Source organism: Neomonachus schauinslandi, chromosome 16 (genome assembly GCF_002201575.2).
Source record: "Neomonachus schauinslandi chromosome 16, ASM220157v2, whole genome shotgun sequence".
Lineage (NCBI taxonomy): Eukaryota > Metazoa > Chordata > Mammalia > Carnivora > Phocidae > Neomonachus > Neomonachus schauinslandi.
This window is the reverse complement of record NC_058418.1, coordinates 15,255,562-15,282,340: the sequence shown is the minus strand read 5'-3', so window position 1 is coordinate 15,282,340 and position 26,779 is coordinate 15,255,562. Positions and strand designations below refer to the sequence as shown.

The window sequence follows — 26,779 nt, the reverse complement described above, 5'->3', positions numbered from 1 at the left end:
CTCTTCTGTAATAATTGGTCCAGCAAGAAATAACCTCACTTAAAGATGAGTAATGGTGATTGTAAAAGGAACCTGCATCAGCAATATGCGATAATGCTAATTAGAACCAAAAAACATGAATATACAAGTTGAAATGAAAAACCGACAGTGATTGATTAATAGGCCTCAAAAGTTCTAAAGCTTTAAAGAAAAAGAAACCTGGGGCGCCTGGGGGGCTCAGTCATTGAGCATCTGCCTTCGGCTCGGGTCATGATCCCAGGGTCCTGGGATCGAGCCCCGCATCGGGCTCCCTGCTTGGCGGGAAGCCTGCTTCTCCCTCTCCCCCTCCCTCTGCTTGTGTTCCCTCTCTCGCTGTGTCTCTCTCTGTCAAATAAATAATAAAATCTTAAAAATAAAAAAAAAAGAAAAAGAAACCTATGGGCATCCAAGGCAAACAAATCAAGTCACCTATGAGGGGAACCAATCAGACTTCAGATGTCTCCTAGCAATATTCAAAGCCAGGAGATAGTAGAGGATTATTTAAAGTCTTCAGAGAACTGTCTACAAAACAAACAAACAAACAAACAAACAACTATCTAGGAAAAAAAGTATGACTCAAGAATTTTATACACAGCCAAATAATAAAGGGTAAGAAAAAAAGATATTTTCTTATGGGCAAAAACTCAAGGACTCTAGTTCCCAATAAATTATAAGTTCCATGAGGACAGGACTTTGTTTTGTATACTGTTATATGCTCATGCCCAAAACAGTATTTTATCTTTATTGTTAGAAATATAAATGTGGTTTTCTTTCCTTCACATCTTCTACTTGGTTGTTGAAGTATATATGAAAGCTATTGATTTTTATTTGTTAATTTGATATCCTACCATCTCACTGGATTCTTTTACTGTTTGTTATACTTTTTCAGTTGATTCTCTTGTGTTTTTCAGGGATACAATTTTATCTTAAAGATGAGTTTATAGATTCCTTTCCAATGACAGAAAGCACAGTGCTGAAAGCACAGACAGAAAGTACAGTACTTATTTTTTTCTCTTATCTAATACTTTGGTATAAACTTAAGAAATATACAAAAGCTATAAAGGGAAAACTTGGAAAGCATTTATGAAAGATACAAAGTAGATCTGAACAAAGACAGAGCATGTTCTTTAATAGAAAATCTCAACATTCTAAAGATGTCAAATCTCCAAAAGTTGACTTATATACCTAATACATTCCCAATAAAAAGTCCAATAGGTTTTTCTCTGGAAATAGAGAGTTGTATCTAACATTCATATGGTAAAATATCAATCAAGAAGAGCCAGCACAACTCTGAGAAAGAATGTATGCAACTGGGAAAGAAAGGGACTCAGTGTTAAGGATAAGAGGGAGACTTACTTTTCAATGTATCTTTTGGATTATTTATGTTCTTTAACCAAGTGTATATATATGTATATTTTTTTTTGAGAGAGAGAGCAATATATATATTGAAATACATATATATTTTAGAGAGAGACAGCAAGCAGGTGGGGGAGGAGCAGAGGGAGAGGGAGAGAGAGAATCCCAAGCAGTCTCCATACCCAGCGTGGAGCCCAACCTAGGGCTCGATCTCATGACTCTGAGATCATGACCAGAGCCAAAATTAAGAACAACCGGATGCTTAATGGACTGAGTCACCCAGGCGCACTGAAGTGTGCATATTTACATTTTTAAAAAATTAACATAATGGGAGGTGGGAATAAGTAGGAATAGGGCACCAATTTCTAAGGCAGAAACTTAAAGCTACATGGGATTGTGAGGGTTGTGAAATAAAATGGGACTTGTGAGTACTGTTATAGAATATATGTCTATAGCTTTTCTTTTTTTTTTTTAAAGATTTTATTTATTTATTTGAGAGAGAGAGAGAATGAGAGACAGAGAGCATGAGAGGGAGGAGGGTCAGAGGGAGAAGCAGACTCCCTGCCAAGCAGGGAGCCCGATGTGGGACTCGATCCCGGGACTCCAGGATCATGACCTGAGCCGAAGGCAGTCGCTTAACCAACTGAGCCACCCAGGCGCCCTGTCTATAGCTTTTCAAAATGGAAAGAAATTGAAAGGAATCTAAGTGTGAAACAAATATACTTTTAAAATACTACACATCCATGAAATGCTGAGTACATAAGGAATTAGAACTAAAACTATGAACACTAAGGAAAAAGAGAGCTTAAAGATCATAGAGAGGGACAATAATTCTGAAACTGAGGCCATAAATGAATTAGAGAAGGTTGGCATCCTGAAATCTGATGGAACTACCAGCCCTCTAAAATTTGGAAAAGGAAGACAGCTCCAGTATAGGAAGAAAATAGTATCTGGAAATGTCAAAGTAATCCAATCCATTCATACTATTTGTCACCCTAGAACACTAGGGCTTTTAAGAAAATCTTGGAAAATGTGAAATGGTATCAACCACATGAACAACTGTCATGTGGCTTTCTCATTCAGAGCTGCCTTTTTACTTATTCACCTGGACAGTGCCTCCCAAGCATTTCTTCCTCTACCACCCATGGCTCCTCTTCCTGCTCCAACTTGAAGATCACATCTGGTTTGGTGACTTGATAACCTATTACAGGAAACAGCAAAGAACTTGGATGTTAATGCTGGATACCACCATCCACACCTTGGGCTGAGTCTTAGGGGCTTGAGGGCCTATGAAGGATGAGGACAAAGGAATTTCTAAAGTGAGACAAAGGAATCAGGCTTTACCCTGAAGATGAGTACATACAATCATGTGAAGACAAGGCAGACTAAATTCATCTGGCAAGTTAAAGTCCTCATACACTTCAAAAATGGAAAGGAATTCCATGAAAAATTGCAAAGCTAGCCTTACCCACTGTGACTAGGTTGCTGTAGTTCTCCAGCATCACATCCCGGTACAAGTTCCTCTGAGCAGGTTTCATTTGCTGCCATTCCTCCTGGGTGAGGTCCACAGCAACATCCTTAAATGTCACTGTTTCCTGTAAAAACCAATCCTAATTAGTATGAAGTCATCAAACTTCAATGCAGTGGTCAAAATATGTAAGAACTCATGTACATCGTGAATTCAGGGATCAGAGTTCACTACAAACTGTATATCAAGTCTTCATATTTACCTAATCTTATATTACATTGTGAGGGAAAACAAACCATCGTAGAAATATCCTGTAAGATGTCGATTATTGAGTTAATAATCAACTTAAGCATTCATCATCTATTATGCAGGAAACTGAAGATAGTGGTCACTGATTTGTACTGGTCTGTGACAGAATTGAAAGAGTTAGACATGACTCACAGGTAACTGTCTCAGAACCTGTCCAAGTGACTGTGTGACCTAGTGAGAAAGGGAACATGGAGAAAGTGGAGAAGGAAGAGAAATAAGGCAGGAGGAATGAGGAGAGGTATAAAAATTTGAATGTGCAAAATTTGAAATTTCTTTTTTTTTTTTTTTTAAAGATTTTATTTATTTATTTGACAGAGAGAGAGAGAGCACAGGTAGGCAGAGCGGCAGGCAGAGGGAGAGGAAGAAGCAGACTCCCCACCGAGCAAGGAGCCCGATGTGGGGCTTGATCCCAGGACCCTGGGATCATGACCTGAGCTGAAGGCAGACGCTTAACGACTGAGCCACCCAGGCGCCCTGCAAAATTTGAAATTTCTATAGAACTTCTAGATGGAAGTGTCCACTATGCAGTTAGAGGTATGAAGAAAAATGAGAATTAGCCATCAACCTAAAATTGAGATCTGAATCCATGGCTGAAGGATAAGAGTAGTTGTAGAGAACATACATAGTGGGTAAAGGCCCAAGGACAGAATCAACAGTTAGGCATCAAAGAAAGGGACTCAGGTTTTTGTTTCTTGTTTGTTTTATTTACAATCAGAGGATGAAAATTAAAACCATGACAGCAATGTAACAGAAGCCAAGAAACTAATGACAAATTGCTGGAAAAGAATGTTACTTGATCACATATATCTAACTCTTCCTCCCCACTTAAAAACTTCAATATTCAAATAAGGAAGTAAGGAAAAAATCTTTATCCGTAAAGGCGCTAAGATAAAAAAAGCACCCATATATCCCACATTCGGGAGAATTTATTCAAGAAATAGTACACACGAGGGGCACCTGGGTGGCTCAGTCGTTAAGCGTCTGCCTTCAGCTCAGGCCATGATCCCAGGGTTCTGGGATCGAGCCCCGCATCGGGATCCCTGCTCCAGGGGAAGCCTGCTTCTCCCTTTCCCACTCCCCCTGCTTGTGTTCATTCTCTCACTGTCAAATAAATAAATAAAATCGTAAAAAAAAAAAAAAAAGAGGGGCACCTGGGTGTTTCAGTTGGTTAAGTGGCTGCCTTCGGCTCAGGTCATGATCCCAGGGTCCTGGGATCGAGCCCCACATCAGGCTCCCTGCTCAGTGGAGCCTGCTTCTCCCTCTCCCTCTGCCTGCCGCTCTGCCTACTTGTGCTCTCTCTCTATCTCTCTGTCAAATAAATAAATAAAATCTTAAAAAAAAAAAAAAGAAATAGTACAAATGAGATAGACAAAATGGGAAATACAAATGAAAATCACCAAAGGCTGGATTGCAATTAGTGCTCCTTTTTTTTTTTTTTTTTTTAAGATTATATTTATTTATTTGAGAGAGAGTGTGTGTGCGCATGAGCTGGAGGAGGGGCAGAGGGACAAGCAGACTTCCCGCTGAGCGGGGAGCCTGACACAGGGCTCTATCCCAAGACCCTGGGATCATGACCTCAGCCAAAGTCAGACCTTAACTGACTGAGCCACCCAGGCACCCCTGCAATTAGTGTTTCTGAGACACTGTCTCTATGATGTATGATCATTACTACCATCAACATTATCATTACTGTCATCTATTGAGTAGTTATACACCAGGTACTGCAATAATTTCTTTAGATATATTAACTTCTAAAATAACCTGGTAAGGTTATGCAGTGGCTACTATTATCCATTTAAAAAGTAAGGAGGGGCACCTGGCTGGCTCAGTCAGTAGAGCATGTGACTCTTGATCTTAGGATTGTAAGTTCACTACACAATGGGTGTAGAGACTACTTAAAAATAAAATCTTTAAGGAGTGCCTGGGTGATACAGTCAGTAGAGCATCCGACTCTTGGTTTCAGATCAGGTCATGAGATTGGGGTCCTGGGATCAAGCCCCGCATTGGCCAAAGGAACTGCTTAAGATTCTCTCTCTCCCTCTTCTGCCCTTCCTGCTTGTGCTGTCTCTCTCTCTCAAATACGTAAATAGAATCTTAAAAAAAAAAAAACTTTAAAAGTAAGTAAATAAATAAGTAAAAATGAAAAGTAAGGAAACCAGGGTTAAGAATAACTCTTCCAGGGTCATAAAGCTTCGTATGTGGTAGAGCTGGATTGCAGCCCAAGCAGTGTCATTGCACTTTTTCTCCAACTCAGCAGGAGGAGTCTCAGAATCCCACAAATATCCCCTGATTCAAGACAGACAACTGGACACACTTGTGCATTTGAAACCTCTCTTGCTGAGGTTGAAAGCATATGAAATCACCAATGATGGGAAACTACAGGACAAATACCATGACCCAAAAAAAAAAAACAAAGGCCAATGATGATGGGACATCATCTTGATTTGGAGAAGCAGACAGAAGTCAGACTGAGTGAGCAGTAGGGAAGATTGAAGACAAAACCGGATGTAGAAAACTAGCATCTGGTGCAATGGTTTCACTAATTAATCTATGAGCAAAAGCAGACATAAAGTATTTTTTCTGTCATTACCCAATATTGTATTACCCAAATTAGCCAAATAAACTTACAAAAACTAGTAATTAAAATTTTAGGTAAAGAGGGGTGCCTGGGTGGCTCAGTCATTAAGCGTCTGCCTTCGACTCAGGTCATGATCCCAGGGTCCTGGGATCGAGTCCTGCATCGGGCTCCCTGCTCCGTGGGAAGCCTGCTTCTCCCTCTCCCACTCCCCCTGCTTGTGTTCCTGCTCTCGCTATCTCTGTCAAATAAATAAATAAAATAAAATAAAATAAAATAAAAAGATTTTAGGTAAAGAGTGAGGGAATAATCATTAAAATAACTTTGGAGCAAATTACCTGGTATGTATGAGTTGGTAAATGTAAAAACAAATTAAATTTACACTTAAAAAAGTTATAAATAGGGCGCCTGGGTGGCTCAGTTGGTTAAGCGACTGCCTTCGGCTCAGGTCATGATCCTGGAGTCCCTGGATCGAGTCCCGCATCGGGCTCCCTGCTCGGCAGGGAGTCTGCTTCGTCCTCTGACCCTATCCCCTCTCATGTGTTCTCTCTCTCTCATTCTCTCTCTCTCAAATAAATAAAAAAAATAAAAAAATAAAAAGTTATAAATATAAATATTTATAGTTATAAAATAACTTATGTTATAATTTATTGTAATTATAATTTTATAATTTTATATTATATACTTTAATATATTAAAGTTATAAATATATACATTTATATAGATATGAATCTCCAAAAACAGGTATCTTGATCATTTTAATAAATTAGACAAATATTTGTCAAGCCTAAATCAAGAAAAATAATAAAATTTAATAATTCAAACTGGGATATAAAACAAACGTGTAGTAAAAGATAGAGTGTCAAGTTTTGAGAGGAATTCTACTTTGGGATAGCAGTATGAGGTACTCTATGGATGTTTCCCAGTAAAACAGGCATAACTGGTGAATATTTTTTTTTGTTTTTAAATTTTCAGTCTCTGGAAATTACCCTAAGGGCATAAAGCAATGAAGAACCATTTATTCAAGAAAATCTACTAAAACTTGGTAAAAACTGTGGCAGTCTGTGGCATTTGTCACATCTGCTCCTTCCCTCTCCTCACTCTAGCTCAGCTTGAGAGAAGTTCCATCTGGGTGGGTATGGCTAAGAAGACAGGGCTCCTTCTCTCCTCAGCTACCAATCTATGGATATGGTATCTTCTTGGGAAGGACAAAAGCTCAGCATTCTCATTCTATTCAACTCCAAGTTAGAGAGGCTAAGTTTTTAATGTTTGTGGCCAAGAGGTCAGTGGCTCCTTTCCTCTAGAATGGAGGCTTTACCAAAGGAGTAGCAGGCCAAAAATACTGGAATATTTGTCCTTATCTCAGTTCATTTTCAGGACAGAGGTTCTACACCAAAACAGGCAAGTCAAGAAGACTGGAGGTTGCCATCTCACTAAGAGCCCAGAGTCGTGGCTCAAAGATTTTATCCAGGGAGAGAGGCAGCTCATAAGCAGAAAGAATGCAAAAGCTCTCCCAAAATGAAATGAACTTATTTGAAACAGTGGGCAAAGTTCAAGATTAAGGACACACTCCAAAATAAAAGATTTGGTGGTAAGCAATTAAGAGGAGCCAGGAAGCTTCTTTTAGTTAAGAATAACAAGGTAAAGCATAGCCCAATTCACTAACAAGAATCAGGAAAAAAGACAACTAAAGAGAAAGAAGTCAGAAGAAACCTCAAAGACTGGCCTCAAAAACTACCCCTGCCTGAATTCAATGAGATCATAAAGTGAAGCAATTTATGCTTCAGGCATTGTCAAAAACAATAGAGCAATCGGCTGGCAATCAATAGATCTGATACCAAACAAGACAGACAACTTAAAAAAGAGGTAGAGGAAATGGACAAAGAGAGCCCTTCTAGCACCACCATCATCCTAGAGTGACTTTGCACATGCCCAAGGCTATATACCTTCTGAGATGTGACCCCAAAAGTGTCACACTATAGGGGAAACAGATTTCACTAAAATAACATGCAAGTCACTAAACAAATGCATGAATAAACAAAAATAAGAACAACTCTTAGAAAAGGAGGGATGGGAATCAGTATCCAGAATTGTTACAATATATAAGGTAAGTGTTCAGTTTTTAACAAAAAATTACAACAGGAAAAGAAACAGGAGAGGGAAATCCATACACTGAAAAAAGCAGGCAACAGAAATTGCCTGGGAGGGGTACCTGGATGGCTCAGTCGTTAAGCGTCTGCCTTCGCCTCAGGTCATGATCCCAGGGTCCTGGGATCAAGCCCCTTAACGGGCTCCCTGCTCTGCGTGAAGCCTGCTTCTCCCTCTCCCACTCCCCCTGCTTGTGTTCCTTCTCTCACATTCTCTCTGTCAAGTAAATAAAATAAAATCTTAAAAAAAAATTAAGAAATTGCCTGGGAAAGGGCTCAGATGTCAGGTTTAACACACTAGGACTTCAAAGCATCCATTATAGGCATAGCTAAAGGAAACCATGATTAAAGAAAGGACAGTATATATATATATTTTAGATACAAAGCAAGATGGCTAGATGGTCCCACGAATACAACTAGATAATTGTGAAATCATCCTAAAATACCCCAGAAATAGATCTGAAGATTAGTTGAACTCTACAATTAAAGGTAAAGAGGCCACATCAAAGAAAATGTGGAGACACAGATAGGGAGAGCAGCTAATCATGGCCCCTGTAGTGGGGAGAGCTGTACTCACAGAGAAGGGTGAGAGACAGACTAGCACACAGGGGAGCACATGGGGAAAATGAATTATCACAGCAACTGGTTTGGACAGTGAGCGGGCCTAAATTTGATGAGTTCTTGCTACCAATGGGACTTAAGGTCTAGAGTTTTGTGGGGTTTTTTTAATTTTTAATTTTTAAAAAAGATTTTATTTATTTGCCAAAGAGAGAGAGAGAACACAAGCAGGGGGACCAGCAGGCAGAGGGAGAAGCAGGCTCCCTGCTGAGCAAGGAACCCGATGTAGGACTCGATCCCAGGATGCTGGGATCATGACCTGAGCCAAAGGCAGATGCTTAACTGACTGAGCCACCCAGGCTTAGTCGCAGGCCTTGAGTTTTAAAGGTCAGCATGCATGGCTCTGACAGAGCTTGGAGGACGTTGGGGCTACTCTTGGAGAAAAGGCAGGGTAAACAGCCCACAGAAATACAATGTGGAAACAGTGATCTGAAGAGTGCTTGGGGCACACAATGGGGAAGTTAGTTGCTCATCTTGGAGTGTGTCTCAGAGAGGCAGCATTTACGGAGACCCACCTGGGAACAAAGGAACTGTCCAGCACCATTTCCCTCCCCAACTCATCAGCATAAGCACAGGGCCACCTGTGGAAACCAGTGCAGTGCCCACACTAATGCCGATCTTGCTGCCCCCTCTGTGCTCCAGAAAAACTGCCCTTCCCAGTCATACTTGCATCAGTCCCAGTTTGGAGGGTCCCTTACCCCAGAAGACTGGCTCAAACCCCTGCAAACACTGTGTCTCTCGACCTGGGAGTACTGTGAGGCCTTAGCTGTAAATATTTATGCACCCAACATGGGAACACCCAAGCATTCCCCTGATACCAAAACCAGATAAAGATATCACAAAAAAGAGAACTACAGGCCAGTACCTCTGATGAACATAAATGCAAAAACCCTCAACAAAATACTAGCAAACCAAGTCCAACAATACATTAAAAAAATCGTTCACCATGATCAAGTAGGATTTATTCCTGGGTTGCAAGGGTGGTTCAATATTCTCAAATGAATCAATGTAACACATCACACCAATAAGAGGAAGGATAAGAACCATATAATCATTTCAACAGATGCAGAAAAAGCATGTGACAAAGTACTACACCCATTCATTTTATTTATTTATTTTTATTTTTTAAAGATTTTATTTATTTATTTATCAGAGAGAGAGTGCAGCAGGCAGAGGGAGAAGCAGGCTCCCCGCTGAGCAGGGAGCCCGACACGGGACTCAATCCCAGGACCTTGGGATCATGACCTGAGCCGAAGGCAGACACCTAACCGACTCAGCCACCCAGGCACTCTATATTTATTCATTTTAAAAAGCCTCAACAAAGTAGGTTTAGAGGCAACTTACCTCAACATAAGAAAGGCCATATATGAAAAATCCACAGCTAACATCATCCTCAATGGGAAAAACAACCTTTCCTCTAAGATCAGGATCAAAACAAGGTTGTCCACTCTTACCACTTTTATTCAACATAGTACTGAAAGTCCTAACCACAACAGTCAGACCTCAAAAAGAAATAAAAGACATCTAAATCGGTAAAGAAGAAGTACAACTTTCATTATTTGCAGATGCTGGTGATACTATATAGAAAACCTGAAAGACTCTGCCAAAAAACTGCTAGAACTGATAAATGAATTCAGTAAAGTTGGAGGATGCAAAATCAATCTACAGAAATCTGTTGCATTTTTCATACAATAATAATGAAGCAGCAGAAAGAGAAATTAAGAAAACAATCCCATTTACAATTACACCAAAAATAATAAAATACTTAGGAATAAATCTAACCAAAGAGGTGAAAGACCTGTACTCTGAAAATATAAAATAGTGAGGAAAGAAGCTGAAAATGACAAATGAAATGGAAAGACATTCCATGCTCATGGACTGGAAGAACAAATATTGTTCAAATGACTATACTGTCCAGGGTGCCTGCCTGGCACAGCTGGAAGAGCTTGTGACTCTTGATCTCAGGGTCATGACTCAAGCCCCCTGTTGGGTGTAGAGATTACTAAAAACAAACAAACAAACAAAACCCCAAAACCCCCATATATATATAAAACTTTAAAAAAATGTCGGGGCGCCTGGGTGGCTCAGTCATTAAGCATCTGCCTTCGGCTCAGGTCATGATCCCAGGGTTTTGGGACTGAGGTCCATGCTCGGCGGGAAGCCTGCTTCTCCCTCTCCCACTTCCACTGCTGTGTTCCTGCTCTCGCTATCTCTTTCTCTGTCAAATAAATAAAATCTTAAAAAAAACCAAAACAAAACAAAAAAAACTTTAAAAAAATGTCTACATTACCCAAAGCTATCTACACATTTAATGCAATCCCCATCAAACTACCAATCAATTTCACAGAGTAGAACAAACAATTATAAAATCTGTATGGAATAAGAAAAAGCCCTAAATAGCCAAAGGAATCTTGAGAAAGAAAAGCAGGGGCACCTGGCTGGCTCAGTTGAAAGAGCATGCTTGATCTTGGAGATGGGGGGAGGCTGTGGTTTCAAACCCCATGTTGGGTGTAGAGGTTACTTAAAAACTTTAAAAGGAGGGCACCTGGGTGGCTCAGTTGGTTAAGCGACTGCCTTAGGCTCAGGTCATGATCCCGGAGTCCCGGGATCGAGTCCCACATCGGGCTACCTGCTCAGCAGGGAGTCTGCTTCTCCCTCTGACCCTCGCCCCTCTCATGCTCTCTCTCTCTCTCATTCTCTCTCTCAAATAAATAAATAAAATCTTTAAAAAACTTTAAAAGGAAAGAGAAAAGCTGGGGGCATCACAATTCTGGACCTCAGGTTATATTACAAAGCTGTAGTAATCAGAACAGGATGATACTGGCACAAAAATAAAGAGATCAATAGAACAGAATAGAAAATCCAGAAATAAATCCACATTTATATGGTCAATTAATCTTTGACAAAGCAGGAAAGAATATTCAGTGGGAAAAAGGCAGTTTCGTCAACAAATGGTGCTGGGAAAACTAGACATCAACATGTAAAAGAATAAAAGTGGAGGGGTGCGTAGGAGGTTCAGTTGGTTAAGTATCTGCCTTCAGCTCAGGTCAAAATCCCAGGGTACTGGGACTGAGCCCCACATCAGGCTCCCTGCTCAGCAGAGAGCCTGCTTCTCCCTCTCTCTCTGCTGGCCACACCCCTGCTTGTGCTCTCTTTCTCTCTAACAAATAAATAAAATCTTTTAAAAAAGAATGAAAGTGGAACATTTTCTTATACCATATAGAAAAATAAATTAAAAATGGATTAAAGACCTAAATGTGAGACCTGAAACCATAAAAATCCTAGAAGAGAGCAGAGGCATTAATTTCTCTGACACTGGTGTAGCGATTGTTTTCTCAATAGGTCCCTTTAGGCAAAGGAAACAAAAGCAAAAATAGACTTGCACCCCAGTGGCAGAGATGTAAAGGCCCTCCTTATGCTTCCTCCCCATCCAGTCGGTGCTCTCCCTCACTCTCCTCTCCTCGTCCCCAAGGAGAAGACAGAGCTCATCCAGAAGGTGAAGCTGGCTGAGCAGGCCAAGCGCTACGACAACATGGCAATTTGCATGAAGGCCAAAACCAAACAGGATGCCAAGCTGTGCAACAAGGAGCACAATCTGCTCTCCATGGCCTATACAAATGTGGTCAGGGCAGCAGGTCAGCGTGGAGAGTCATGTGGAGCATGAATGTGGTCAGGGCTGCAGGTCAGCGTGGCGAGTCATCTGGAGCATGGAGCTGAAAACTGACACCTCCAACAAGAAGTTGCAGCTGATTTAAGGACTACTGGAGAAAGAGGAGTCTGAACTGAGGTCCATCCACATCACAGTATTAGAACTGGTGGACAAGTATTTAATAGCCAATGTGACTAATCCAGAGAGTAAGGTCTTTTATCTGAAAATGACGGGAGATTACTTGAGGTACCTTGTTGAAGTGGCATGTGGTGATAATCAAAAACAAACAAGAGATAATTCCCAAGGAGCTTACCAAGAGGCTTTTGATATAAGCAAGAAAGAGATGCAACCTATATACCCAATATGCCTGGGGGTGGCTCTTAACGTTTCTGTATTTTACTATGAGATCCTTAATAACCCAGAGCTTGCCTGCACACTGGCTTAAACTGCTTTTGATGAGGACATTGCAGAACTTAATACACTGAATGAAGACTCATGCATAGACAGCACCCTTATCATGTAGTTGCTTGGAGACAACCTAACATTATGGACATCAGACCGTGCAGAGAATGTGATGCATCAGAAGGGGCAGGAAAACTAAATGCATACAAGGTGTCATCCTTCTTCCCCTCAAGAAACCTTTTTACTCATCTCCATGTCTTATTCCATTTGGATTTCCTATAGCAAAGAAACCCATACATGTGTATGAAATCAACTGGTTATAGTCTTCACATTGCAGCTTTGGGAAAACTCATTTCTTGATTTGTTGTCTTGGCCTTCCTGGTGCGCAAATTACTGCTATAGAAAAGTATTAATAGCTTCATTTCATATAAACATAGGTAATATCCAAACACTTATGCAGAAGACTAAAAATATATCTGGTATGTAAATAATTTGAACCAGTTCTGCAAGTGACTGTGAAGATATGAAGATATTACTGTGAAGATATGAAAATGTAGTTCATTACAATTTAAAAAGTGTTCTACATAACTTAATTTCTACATTCCCTCTATTACTCTTCTTTAGGGGTATCCTTTCAGTAAGCAACTTTTCCATGCTCTTAATGTATTTTTTTCTGGTAGGAATCCAGAAGTATTAGACTGAATGGAAATGCATTTGTCATTTCTGTGCTGGGGATCACAAACTGAAATGCCTCCCTTATCATATATGATGGAGATCTTGTGTTTCTGTGACAACAGGAAGTTTCCTTATTCATTTTTCTTTTTTTTTCCTTATTCATTTTTCATTTGCTGCTGTTTGACAAGTTCCCAATAAAAATTCACTTACACCTCCAAAAAAAGCAAAAATAAACTATCGGGATACACCAAAATAAAAACTTCTGCATAGTGAAGGAAACAATCAACAGAACTAAAAGGCAACCCATGGACTGGGAGGAGGTATTTGCAAATGACATATCTGATAAAAGGTTAGTATCCAAAATATATAAAGAACTTATAAAAGTCAATACCCAAAAAACAAATAATCCAATTAGAAAATAGGCAGAAGACATTAACAGACATTTCTCTAAAGAAGACACAGAGATGGCCAAGAGACACATGAAAAGATGCTCATTATCCTTTATCATCAGGGAAATGCAAATCAAACCTACAATGAGAGATCACCTCACAACTGAATGGCTAAAATCAACAACAGAAGAAACAACTGGTGTTGGTGAGGATGTGGAGAAGGGGAACTCTCTTGCACTGTTGGTGGGAATACAAACTGGCGCGATCACTCTGGAAAACAGTATGAAAGTTTCTCAAAAAGTTAAAAATAGAACTACCCTACGATCCAGCAATCAGTACTGAGTAGTTACCCAAAGAATACAAAAACACTAATTCAAAAAGATACATGCACCCCTATGTTTATTGCAGCATTATTTACAATAGCCAAGATGTGGAAGCAGCCCAAGTGTCCATCAACTGATGAATGGATAAATTTGATGTGGCATATATATATATATATATATATATATATATATATATAATTCAGTCATAAAAAAGAATGAAATCTTGCCATTTGCAACAACATGGATGGTCTAGAAAGTATAATGCTAAGTGAGATAATTCAGTCAGAGAAAGACAAATACCATATGATTTCACTCATGTGTGGAATTTAAGAAACAAAATAGGCAAAGAAAGAAAAAAAAAAGAGAGAGAGAGAAACCAAGAAACAGACTCTTAACTATAGAGAACAAACTGATGGTTACTAGAGGGGAGGTAGGTAGGGGGATGGGTGAAATTGGTGATGGGAATTAAGGAGTGCACTTGTCGTGATGAGCACCAGGGATTAAAATAAAAACTGAAAAAAAAAAAAGGATGATATACTGAGAATGTCTCATCAAATAGAGAATCTAAACAAAGAGACAGGAGTTATAAAAGGAGCCACACAAATTCTGAATTGAAAGGTACAATAACTAAAGTGAAAAAATTACTAGACAGGCTCAGTAGACGAGCTGAACTGGCAGAAGAAAGAATTAGCAAACTTGTAGACTTACACGAGATTCTACAACCTGAGGACCAAAGAGGAGAAAGAATGAGGAAAAATAAACAGAGCCTCAGAGAAATGTGGGACATCAAGTGCACTATCAAATATGCACATGAGTGTGTACCAATATACACATGGTGAAAGTACTAAAGGACAAGAAAAAATAAAGAAATCACAATGGAAATTACTAAATGCTATGAGATGAATGAAAACGAAGACACAATATAATAAAACTTATGTGATGCCACTAAAGAAAGACTTAGAGGGAAATCTATAGCTGCATTAAGGTAATACCCACATTAGAAAAGAAGAAAGATTGCAAACTAATACACTAACTTTTCAACTATAGATACTGGAAAAAGAACAAACTAAAGCCGAAGTAACCCAAAAGAAAGAAATAATAAACATTAGGTCGGAAGTCAATAAAATAGAGACTGGAAAAATGATAGAAATATCAGTGAAACCAAAACTTGGGTCTTTGAAAAGATCAACAAAATTGACAAACCTCTCATTTGACTGCCCTAAAAAAAAAGAGAGATAGAGAGAGAGAGGACTCAAAACATTAAACTCAGGAATGAAAGAGGAGACATTACTACTAACCTCAAAGAAATAAAAAGGATTAGAGGGGAATACTATGCAAACAGCATGCCAGCAAATTAGGTGATTTACGTGAAATACACAAATTCCTAAAAGACACAAACTAATGAACCTGAATCAAGGGGAGAAAAAAGAAGAAAATCTGAATAGACCTGTAACAAAGACATTGAATGAGTAATCAAAAAACTACCCCCCGCCCCCACAAAAAAAAGCTTGTGAAGCCCATGTGGCTTCACTGGTAAATTCTACCAAACAACAAAGAAAAATTAACACCAATTCTTCACAAACTCTTCCAAAATAGAAAAGGAGAAAACACTCATTCTATAAGGCCAGTATTACCTTGATAGTAATACCAAACAAAGACAAAAGAAGAAAACTACAGGCCATTATCCCTCATTAATACAGAAGTAAAAATCCTCAACAAAATGCTAACAAATTTCATCCAACAAAATATAAAAAGGGAACACAGATGTTTATAGCAACTTTATTCATAATTGCCAAAACTTAAAAGCAACCAAAATGTCCTTTAGTAGGTGAATGGATAAATAGTGGTATATCCAGATAATGGAATATTATTCAGCAGTAAAAAGAAATGAACTATCAAGTCATAAAAAGATATGGAGGAACCTTATAACGCATAGAACTTAAGTGAAAGAAGCTGATCTGAAAAGGCTACACACTGTATGATTCCAACTATATGACATTCTGAAACAGGCAAAATTATGGAGACAGTAAAAAGATCACTGATTGCCATGAGTTGGGGCAGGAGAGTGGACCAATGAATAGAGCACAGAGGATTTTTAAGTCAGTGAAAATACTTTGTATGATACTATAATGATGGATACATGCCATTATACACTTGTCCAATTCCATCAACTGTGCAACATCAAGAGTGAACCCTAATGTAAACTATGCATTTGGAGGATTATGATGTCAATATAGGCCCATAAATTGTAATACATGTACCATTCTGGTGGGGGATATTGATAATGGGGGAGGCTATGCATTCAAGGAGACAAGGGGTATATGGGAAATCTTTATACTTTCAACTTTGCTGTGAACTTAAAACTGTTCTTTAAAAACAAATAAACAAAAATATATAAAAATGATTATGTACCATGAGCAAGTGGGATTTATCCCAGGAATGCAATATTGGTTTAACACCTGAAAATCAATTAGTGTAATACATGGTATCAATAGAATAAAAACAAAAACCATGGATCATCTCAACAGATGCAGAAAAAACACTTAACACCCAACCTTTTTTCACGATAAAAACACTCAACAAACTAGCAAAAAAGGGAAACTTTCTCAATGTTATATAAGGCATCCACAAAAACTCCACAGCTAACATAATAAATGGTGATAGACTAAATGCTTTCCCTTTAAGGTCAGGAACAAGGATATACTTCTACATAGCAATGAAGGTTTTATTTATTTATTTATTTTTAATTAATTAATTTATTTGTCAGAGAGAGAGAACAAACAGAGAGAGCAGCAGGCAGAGCAGGCAGAGGGAGAAGCAGGCTCCCCGCTGAGCAAGGAGCCCGATGTGAGACTCAATCCCAGGATCCTGGGATCATGACCTGAGCCAAAGGCAGATGCTTAACCAACCGAGCCACCCAGGTGTCCCACAATGAAGGTTTTAGACAAAGTAATTAGGCAATAGAATTAAATAAAAGGCATCCAGATTAGATAAGAGAAAATAAAACTATCTATTTTCATATGGGATGATTTTTGAATATAGAAAATCTAAGGAATCCACTAAAATTCTGTTAGAATAAACAATTTCAGCAAGGTTGCAGAATATGGGATCAACACAATCAGCTACCTTTCTAGACACTTGTAGTGAACATCCAAAAATGAAATTAAGAAAACAATCCCATTTACAATAGCATCAAAAAGAATAAAATACTCGGGGCGCCTGGGTGGCTCAGATGGTTAAGCGTCTGCCTTCGGCTCAGGTCATGATCCCAGGGTCCTGGATCGAGTCCCGCATCGGGCTCCCTGCTAGGTGGGGAGCCTGCTTCTCCCTCTGCCTCTGCCTCTCTCTCTCTCTCTGACTCTCATGAATAAATAAATAAAACATTTAAAAAAAAAAAAAGAATAAAATACTTAAAGATAAATTTAACAAAATAGGTGTCAAACTTATATTCTGAAAATTACAAAATATTATTGAAAGAAACTTTAAAGACCTAAAAAAAAGAAAGACATTCCATGTTCGTGGATTGTAAAACTTAATATTAGACAACAATACACCTCAAATTGATCTACAAATTCAATGCAGTTCATATCAAAATACCAGTTGCCTTTTTTGCAGAAATGGAAAAGTGATCCTAATAAAATTCCTATAAAAATGCAAGGGACACAGAATAGCCAAAAAAATCCTGAAAAAGAAAAAAAAAAATGGAGGATTCACACTTCCCAACTGCAAACATACTACAAGGCTATAAGAATCAAGACAGTATGGTACTGGCATAAGGACAGACATAGGAGATCAATGAACTAAAACAGATCTCAGAAATAAATACTCACATTTTAGTGAATTTATTTTAGGCAAGGGTGCTAAGACAATTCACTGGGGAAAAGAATAGTCTTTTCAACAAATGGTGCTGGGACAACCAGATTATGTGTATATGCAAAATAGTGCAGTTGGATCTCTACCTCACACCATGTACAAAAATTAACTCAAAGTGAATCAAAGACCTAAATCTAAGAGCTAAAACTATGAAATTTTTAGAAGAAAACATGGGTGTAGGAGCTTCCAGGTTGGTGAATACATGGAAGTGTGCTTGGAGAGAGGATGGAAGCTCTGTGCTGAAGGAGATATCTGGCTGAGATGTAAAACAAGGATGAGATGAAAAAGGAAATAGGCAGGATCAAGGATTGCCAACATAATAGAGATTCAACAGCAGAATTAAACTACTCACAAGATGAAAAATAATTTTTTAATAGATATTGGAGGGTATAAAGAACAGAACTATCAGTGTGACTATGGAGGTCAGATCCAAGAAGCTCTCCTAGAATGTGAAGTAAAATAATAAAGAGATGAAAGTTTTGAAAGATGATGACAAATATGGAAGATGGAGAATGAAGACCTAATCTAAAAACTATACTCACTGTTGAGAAACCACAATACAAAGAAAAACCAAAGGCACAAATGAAAAAAAAAAAAATTGAAGGAGCTGAAATAAAAATAGAGATATTGTAACCTTGTATTAGGCAATGGGCTTTTATTTATTTTTTGTTAATTTTTTAAAAGGATTTATTTATTTGAGAGAGAGACCTAGATAGCTACAGAGAGCACAAGCAGGGAGGAGAGAGAGAGAAACAGGCTCCCAGCTGAGCAGGGAGTAGGGCTCAATCCCAGGACCCCAGGATCATGACCTGAGCCGAAGGCAGACACCCACCCAACTGAGCCACCCAGGCACCCCAATGGACTTTCAGATATGACACCAAAAGCACAAGCAACAAAAGAAAAAAATGGACATCAAAAAATGTAAAAATTTTGTGCTTTCAAGAACTTCATCAAGAAAGTGAAAAGGCAGGGGCACCTGGATGGTTCAGTCCAGTTAAGCGTCTGCCTTCCACTCAGGTTATGATCCCAGGATCCTGGGATCTAGCCCCGCATCAGGCTCCCTGCTCAGTGGGGAGCCTGATTCTCCCTCTGCCTCTGCCCCTCCCCCCGTTTGTGCACGCGCGCGCTCTCTCTCTCTCTGTGAAATAAATAAATAAAACCTTAAAAAAAAAAGGAAAGTGAAAAGATAACTCATAGCCTTGACTGGGGCTGTGGGGTGGGCTCATGTCTGCTCCTCATGTGTTCATTCAGGTGAAAGGGCAGCTTCCTGGGGCAAGCTCTTCACTTAACTTGGTTCATGTGCTCTTCACTTAACTTGGTTCATGTACTCCAATGATTTGCCAAGACCAGTTGACCTGCATCCCAAAGTAGAGCCCAAAACCCACAGTCAACATGCAGATTCCTAGCATGAGAATAAATGCCTGTTGTTCTACTGACAAAAGAAGCAGGAAAGTGGAATACATATCTGATTAACATATACCTAACTGAAAAAATTTTCAAGGTACTAGGCTTTCAAAGTGGAGCCAGATTTAGACATTTTTCCTGGTTAACAATGAGGCTGTAGTGTCTGACATCAAAATTTACTGGCTTCAAAATTTACTAATTGTGTAACTTCAACAGCCAAATTTGAGCCTTAATTTCCTCATTTGTAAAGTGGCATTTTCCTCAACGGATTGATGTAAGAACTAAAGGAGACAAAAGGTGAGAAGTACTCAGAACTAAGCTTGGGACCCACTAATCATTCAATAAATGTTTTAGGAATAGATAATCCCAATGGAATATAAACCATAACAAAGATAAGGAAAAACAAGAGAAAACATATTTTCCACTAGTTCTAATAAATTAGCATTAAAACATCTTTTCCACTAACCCTAGTGAATGAGCATAAATCTCATAGAAAAAAACCAGATTACATTCCTGACAAAACCTATAAACAAGTAACAAAAGACCTAGAAGTAAATATGAGTTAATTTCTGACTGTATAAAATGATGAATCAGTGCTTTAAAATAGGCTACTTTTTCAAGATGTTAACTCTCTTTACATACATATGTTAAAAATGCCATATGAGTAACAAGGAACAAAAGGGATTGAACCTTAAACAAATTCAAAATTTGTCATTAAGTTCTATTTTTTTTCCTGTCAGAACCAAGAAAAAGATGGGTATCCCCCTAGCCCTGGCAACAAGACTTAATATTTTAAAAAGTTCTTGCTGGTATCACAGTACTTTCCTTTCCTTCATTTTTAAGATCCTTAATAGGACAAATCTTTTTTTAAAAAAATAACAGTTTATAGTAGGGCATAAAGGCAATTACATGTCAGTTCTGTGGTATATATGATGACTGACAACTTTTTCTAAAAGAGGATTTTTTTCTTAAAGTTATACAAATATTAAATATGCCTTTAAAAACTTGGAGCATGATACACATTTTTAATATTTTTTCTTGGATATTTTATATTCTTTTTTTTTTATTTTATTATTATTTTTTAAAGGTTTTATTTATTTATTTGAGAGAGAGAGAATGAGAGACAGATAGCAAGAGAGGGAAGAGGGTCAGAGGGAGAAGCAGACCCCCCACTGGGCAGGGAGCCCAATGTGGGACTCGATCCCGGGACTCCAGGATCATGACCTGAGCCGAAGGTAGTCGCTTAAGCAACTGAGCCACCCAGGCGCCCTATATTCTTATTTTTCAAATATATTCTAGACTCAGCTTGAATTGACTTGCTTTATTCTAAGAAAAATATTTAGAATCTTTTTTTTTTTTTTTAAAGATTTTATTTATTTATTTGAGAGAGAGAGAATGAGAGAGAGCACATGAGAGAGGGGAGGGTCAGAGGGAGAAGCAGACTCCCTGCCGAGCAGGAAGCCCGATGCGGGACTCGATCCAGGGACTCCAGGATCATGACCTGAGCTGAAGGCAGTCGCTTAACCAACTGAGCCACCCAGACGCCCTAGAATCTTTTTTTAAAGATTTATTTATTTGAGAGAGACAGAGAGAGTACAAGTGGGGGGAGGGGCAGAGGGAGAAGAAAAGGGAGACTCTCATGCAGACTCCCCACTGCTGAGTGAGTTGTGGATCCTGGGATCAAGACCTTGAGTCAAAACTTAACCAACTGAGCCACTCAGGTGCCCCAAAATATCTAGACTCTTTTTCAGATAAGTCTGAAGATTAATTTAAAAAGAAGTTATATTGGTTTAGTAATGATGGATCCTATCCAAAAAGTTTGTTTTAAAAATGTACTTAAATCCTCTTTGAGGCCACACTAATATTTTAAAGGTTTTTTTCCTCCCATACACATCAGATACTTTTTTTCTTTATGGTTTTGTTTCTACTCTTACCATCTTCCATTTTATTTTTCATCTGATTGTGGTTTAGATAGAGAATGCTATTGGTTTTTATGTAAATTTTGTGTCCATATTGGATTCAGTTGTTATTTCTCTTCAGCTGCCCACATACATAACTGTATCATCTAGATATCATAATTTTGCATGCACCTTCCCAGTTTTTATCTTCCATTTTTTTCTCTTTGTTATATGCCTAGGCATACAGTATTACAGTAAATAAATGTGGTAGCATGGGCAATCTGGTTGTGTTCCTGAGTTTGGTGGGAATGTGTCTCATTTTCCCTAGTAAACATGGTGCGGGCTTTTAGCTCATTATGTGTGGAAAAATTGTTAACAATATCGTGTTAATAAAGTGTCCTTTTACTCCATAGATCGATTCTTTCAAAATCTGAAGTTCTGGGGCGCCTGGGTGGCTCAGTCGTTAAGCGTCTGCCTTCGGCTCAGGTCATGGTCCCAGGGTCCTGGGATCGAGCCCCGCATTGGGCTCCCGGCTCTGCAGGAAGCCTGCTTCTCCCTCTCCCACTCCCCTTGCTGGTGTTCCCTCTCTCGCTATATCTCTCTCTGTCAAATAAATAAATAAAATCTTTTAAAATAAATAAATAAAATCTGAAGTTCTGATTTTTAAAAAAATTAGCTCTATGAAGCTGATTATCTTTTTTTCTTGAATATGATGAATTATATTAATAGATTCCCTTAACTTGAAACATCTTTGTGTTAGAAAAAAAATTGCACTCAATTCTTCTCCAATTAGTCTACAAATTCTTTGCAATTCCAGTTAAAATCCCAACAGGATTTTTATTCCTTTAGAACCAGATAAATTGATTCTAAAATTCAAACAGAAACATAGGGGTCCCAAAGTAGCTAAGAAATTTCTGAATGACTAGGAACAACATGTGTGTGGTGGGAAGTGGGGAAATCCTTGCCTAAGCAACAGGGTTATTTTAAAGTTACAGTAATTAAAACAATGTAAACACACACACATACACACACACAGAGTACAGTACTGGTACAGATGTAGACAAATAGATTAAAGGAACAGAATAAAGAGCCTAGAAACAATTAAGCATGCACATGATAAAGGTGGCATCACAAAAGAAATATCTATTTAACAATAGTGTTGGAAAAACTGGTCTTCTACATGTAAAAATAATCCTACTGATAGAATTATCAGTAAATTCCTACCTAAAGGGGAACCTGGGTGGCTCAGTTGGTTGAGCGACTGCCTTAGGCTCAGGTCATGATCCTGCAGTCCTGGGATGGAGTCCCACGTCTGGCTCCCTGCTCAGCAGGGAGTCTGCTTCTCCCTCTGACCCTCCCCCCTCTCATGCTCTCTCTCTCTCTCTCATTCTCTCTCTCAAATACATAAATAAATAAAATCTTTAAAAAAAAATTCCTACCTAAAATCAATTATAAAATTAAATTCCAATTGGACTAAAGACTAAATATGAAAAATAAAGTTTTGAAAATAGACTATCTCTATAATCTAAATTATGAAAGATGTCTTAGAAAAGACCACCACTGGCAACTCATGAAAGAAAGGACTATTAAATACTGATGCTGTATATTAATGTTGACTGAATTTTTATTGTATGCACATATGTATCATATGCTAAATATAACTATCCAAATTTAAAATGCCTATACAACAAAAGATACATAACAACATAAAAGTGGCAGATTAGGAAAAGGTATCTATAGAAATCCTAATGACAAAGAAGGCATTCTTAAAATTCCCTAAATTCAAGTAGAAAAAGGACTAACAATATAAAATAAATAATATGAACAGTCAATTGTCAAAATTTGCATTCCTTCACTCAGGAGTGGGCTTCAATCTGTATAGTATCATAGTGTAGCCCGAGAGTCAGGCTGTATGGGTTTGAATTCTGGCTTTATTACACACTTCATGCATGAAGTTATGTCAGCTTCTTAACCTCTGTGCTTTACTTCCCTTCTTTGTAAAAATTAAAATAATATCTACTTTACAAGCTTCTGATAATGATTACATGAAATAAGCTATCTGAAGTTTATAGCATAATACACCTGGCACATAAAAAGTACTCAATAAAGCTATTATTGTTGTAGGAAATTTTTCTAGCTGCTTTTCTACCTGTAGTCTATTCACATATAAATAAAAGCTGCCATGGACTATATTTATATCCATATTCTAGAATGAATTTGGGCCTGCAAGTCTAGAAACGGAGGCAGTCCATTTCTATTTGATAGTCCAAAACATCTGGCTCTCATATCCGACAGGAACTGTTACAAATTTTTTGACAGCTAAGAGTATCCCATTTGTAGATCATAATTCCTTGATCTCCAGCTTTTTTTTTATTAAAGATTTTATTTATTTATTTGACAGAGAGAGACACAGCGAGAGAGGGAACACAAGAAGGGGGAGTGGGAGAGGGAGAAGCAGGCTTTCCGCTGAGCAGGGAGCCCGATGTGGGGCTCGATCCCAGGACCCCGGGATCATGACCTGAGCCGAAGGCAGACGCTTAACGACTGAGCCACCCAGGCGCCCCATCCAGGTTTTTACTATATAAAGAAAATGCATGTGTGAACTAATTATTTGGAATCCTCTTATAAAAGATGGTCATTACCTACCAATTCAAAATACTCTTAAAAAAAATGTATCTGCAAATCTGAATGGTCTGTTTCTTTTTGACATTAGTATTTTATTTTTTTGTTTTATTTTTTTTAAAGATTTTATTTATTTATGTGACAGAGAGAGATAGCGAGAGCAGGAACACAAGCAGGGGGAGTGGGAGAGGGAGAAGCAGGCTTCCGGCCAAGCAGGGAACCCAATGTGGGACTCGATCCCGGGACCCCGGGATCACGACCTGAGCCGAAGGCAGACGCTTAACAACTGAGCCACCCAGATGCCTCTTGACATTAGTATTTTAAAATACTTACTGGTGGGGCACCTGGGTGGCTCAGTCGTTAAGCGTCTGCCTTCGGCTCAGGTCGTGATCCCAGAGTCCCGGGATCGAGTCCCACATCGGGCTCCCTGCTGGGCGGGAAGTCTGCTTCTCCCTCTCCCACTCCACCTGCTTGTGTTCCCTTTCTTGCTATGTCTCTGTCAAATAAATAAATAAAATCTTTAAAAAAAAAAAATAAATAAAATAAAATACTTACTGGCCACTTTTATTTCTTCCATCTGCCTCTTCATGTTCTTCACACAATTTTCTATTTTCTTAATTACTGGTTTTTAAGAATTGTTAGTATATTTATGCTATATGTATTACAAAAACTGTTCCCAGTTTTGCCTTATTACAGTGTTTATTGTAGTTTTACTGAAGAGGATTAATTGTATGAACCCAAATCAGGCATCTTCTCTTTTATCTCATTGGTTTCATATGTTAAACTAAAAAGGCAAGTCAAAATATAGCCAACATATCCCAAGGCCTTTTCAGTTAGGAAAGATTTCTATAGCTAACAATTATTAACAATATTTATCATTTATGGAGCACTTACTATGTGCATTTAACCCTCCCATTATTCCTATGGGATAAGTACGATTATTATCCCCATTTACAAACAATGTAACTGAGGCCAAAGAGATTAAACCTGCCCATAATCATGCACTTAGTAAGTTGCTGGGCCAAGATTTGAACCCAAGCCTCTGTAGGCCTAGAGAACCACTCTGCCAACAGGAGAAATAACCGCACAAACCACAGGATCATATGTCCAAAAGAAGTGTGTTTGTGTGTTTCAGGATGGGAAATATGAACTGAGGAAAAGCGGTAGCGAAGTAGAAAATATTTAAACTACAGGGTGTGAGGGATTCCAGAGTTGGAAACAAAAAGAATCAAGAGCAAAGGAGAATGAGTCATTTTGCAAGAAGGCAAAGAATACTGCATCTTCTGAGGCCATTAAAAAAAAAAAAATGTGGAAAGCTATGGATATAAGAACTATAAGATTTTTCCATAGAAGCTAGTATATTTTAGTTCAATTTGATAAATCTTAACCAAAGAAAATATATATGCAGGATCATTTGAAAGATGTGTTCCATTTACTATTCCAGATAATTTTAGTTTTTAATCTTTGGCCAGGACAGACTTTTAAAAAAAAAAACTGATCTTAAAATTATAAGTATTGTGGAATTATTCTGAATTTCTTTTTTACCTAGGTGCCATGCTTTCTTTTTTTTTTTTTTTAAAGATTTTATTTATTTGAGAGAGAGAGTGAGAGAGAGAGAGAGAGCACAAGAGGGAGGAGCGGGAGAGGGAGAAACAGACCCCTGCTGAGCAGGGAGCCCGATGCGGGACTCGATCCCGGGACTCCAGGATCATGACCTGAGCCTAAGGCAGTCGCTCAACCAACTGAGCCACCCAGGCGCCCAGTGTGCCAATGCTTTCTTGATCTTGGGGTTGTAAGTTTGAGCCCCACTTTGGGTATAGCAATTACTTAAAAAAAAAAAATCTTTGAAAAGTTTCTCTTTCCTTAATTATTAGCTTTTTCCTCATAAACAGAATAAATTATGGAATATATGGAATAAACTTTGTGTCCCAGTTTACTTTTGTTTCTCCAGCTCAAATTCAGATTGAATTCAACCTAATAACTTTGTATGGACCTGTTTCTGCATAGCCACATCCCAAATTTCACCTGGTTCTGATCTTCTATTTTTCCTTACCTTGATTTTCATCAATTTAGTTTTTTCCAATTTACTGATAGGTTAAGGTAACCCCCTGCAACTGCAATGCAAAATAATGCAGCAAACAAATAAATGCTTAAAACGTACAAGAGACCTGGTCATATCCTCTTCTTCCTCCAAAAGGCCAGAGTCCTGAGAATGCCAAGCTGAGGGAAGAGAAATAAAGCAGATTTATTTCAGAGCTCCAGACAAAGGCCTATAGAAATCTTCAGTACCAGGTGGCTATAATATCATCTATAATGATCCTCAGAGCACTGAGAAATGCTAACCACCACCAGGCAATAGAGATGCTGAAATGTACGTGAAAGACTGTTACCATACAGGATCCGATGAGAATTTCTGGAGGGCTAAGTATAGGGTGCCCAATGAATCTATTGACAATATAAGCTTTCCCTAGGATCTTGTTATTTTATTCTTAATAGAAAATTTATCTCAAGTACATAATAATAAATATTACAAAGATTTAAGAATTATTTTATGAAACACTATAAAAATATGGAAAAACTTTAATCAGGGGCAGGTTTAGGCATTGTGAACCATTTATATGATGGAATAAAATGCAGTCATGATTCTAAAACTGAGGGTTGCTGGAGTGGTGGGGGGTGGGAGGGATGGGGTGGCTGGGTGATAGACAATGGGGAGGGTATGTGCTATGGTGAGCGCTGTGAATTGTGCAAGACTGTTGAATCAGATCTGTACCTCTGAAACAAATAATACAATATATGTTTAAAAAGAAAGAAGAAGAAGATAGCAGGAGGGGAAGAATGAAGGGGGGAAAATCAGAGGGGGAGACGAACCATGAAAGACGATGGACTCTGAAAAACAAGCTGAAGGTTCTAGGGGGCGGAGGAGGATGGGTTAGCCTGGTGATGGGTATTAAAGAGGGCACGTTCTGCATGGAGGACTGGGTGTTATACGCAAACAATGAATCATGGAACACTACATCAAAAACTAATGACGTAATGTATGGTGATTAACA

General features: G+C 38.5%; 2 protein-coding genes and 1 pseudogene across 2 annotated transcripts in view; 2 read left to right on the top strand and 1 right to left on the bottom strand.

Annotated features, from left to right (window-relative positions):
• Window positions 1-26,779, top strand: part of LOC110590109 (zinc finger protein 14 homolog) — a 525,303-nt gene that overhangs the window by 274,901 nt on the left and 223,623 nt on the right. The gene's annotated exons all lie outside the window — the stretch shown is intronic.
• LOC110590101 (zinc finger protein 382) overlaps window positions 1-26,779 on the bottom strand; it is a 382,742-nt gene that overhangs the window by 354,760 nt on the left and 1,203 nt on the right. Inside the window, exons 2-4 of the mRNA XM_044922194.1 lie at window positions 25,888-25,946; window positions 2,843-2,969; window positions 2,480-2,575 (exon numbers count right to left, since the gene is read on the bottom strand). Coding sequence (XP_044778129.1) covers window positions 2,480-2,575; window positions 2,843-2,969; window positions 25,888-25,946 — 282 coding nt within the window. The remainder of the gene's footprint in view (window positions 1-2,479; window positions 2,576-2,842; window positions 2,970-25,887; window positions 25,947-26,779) is intronic.
• LOC110590336 lies at window positions 11,907-12,824 on the top strand (annotated as a pseudogene).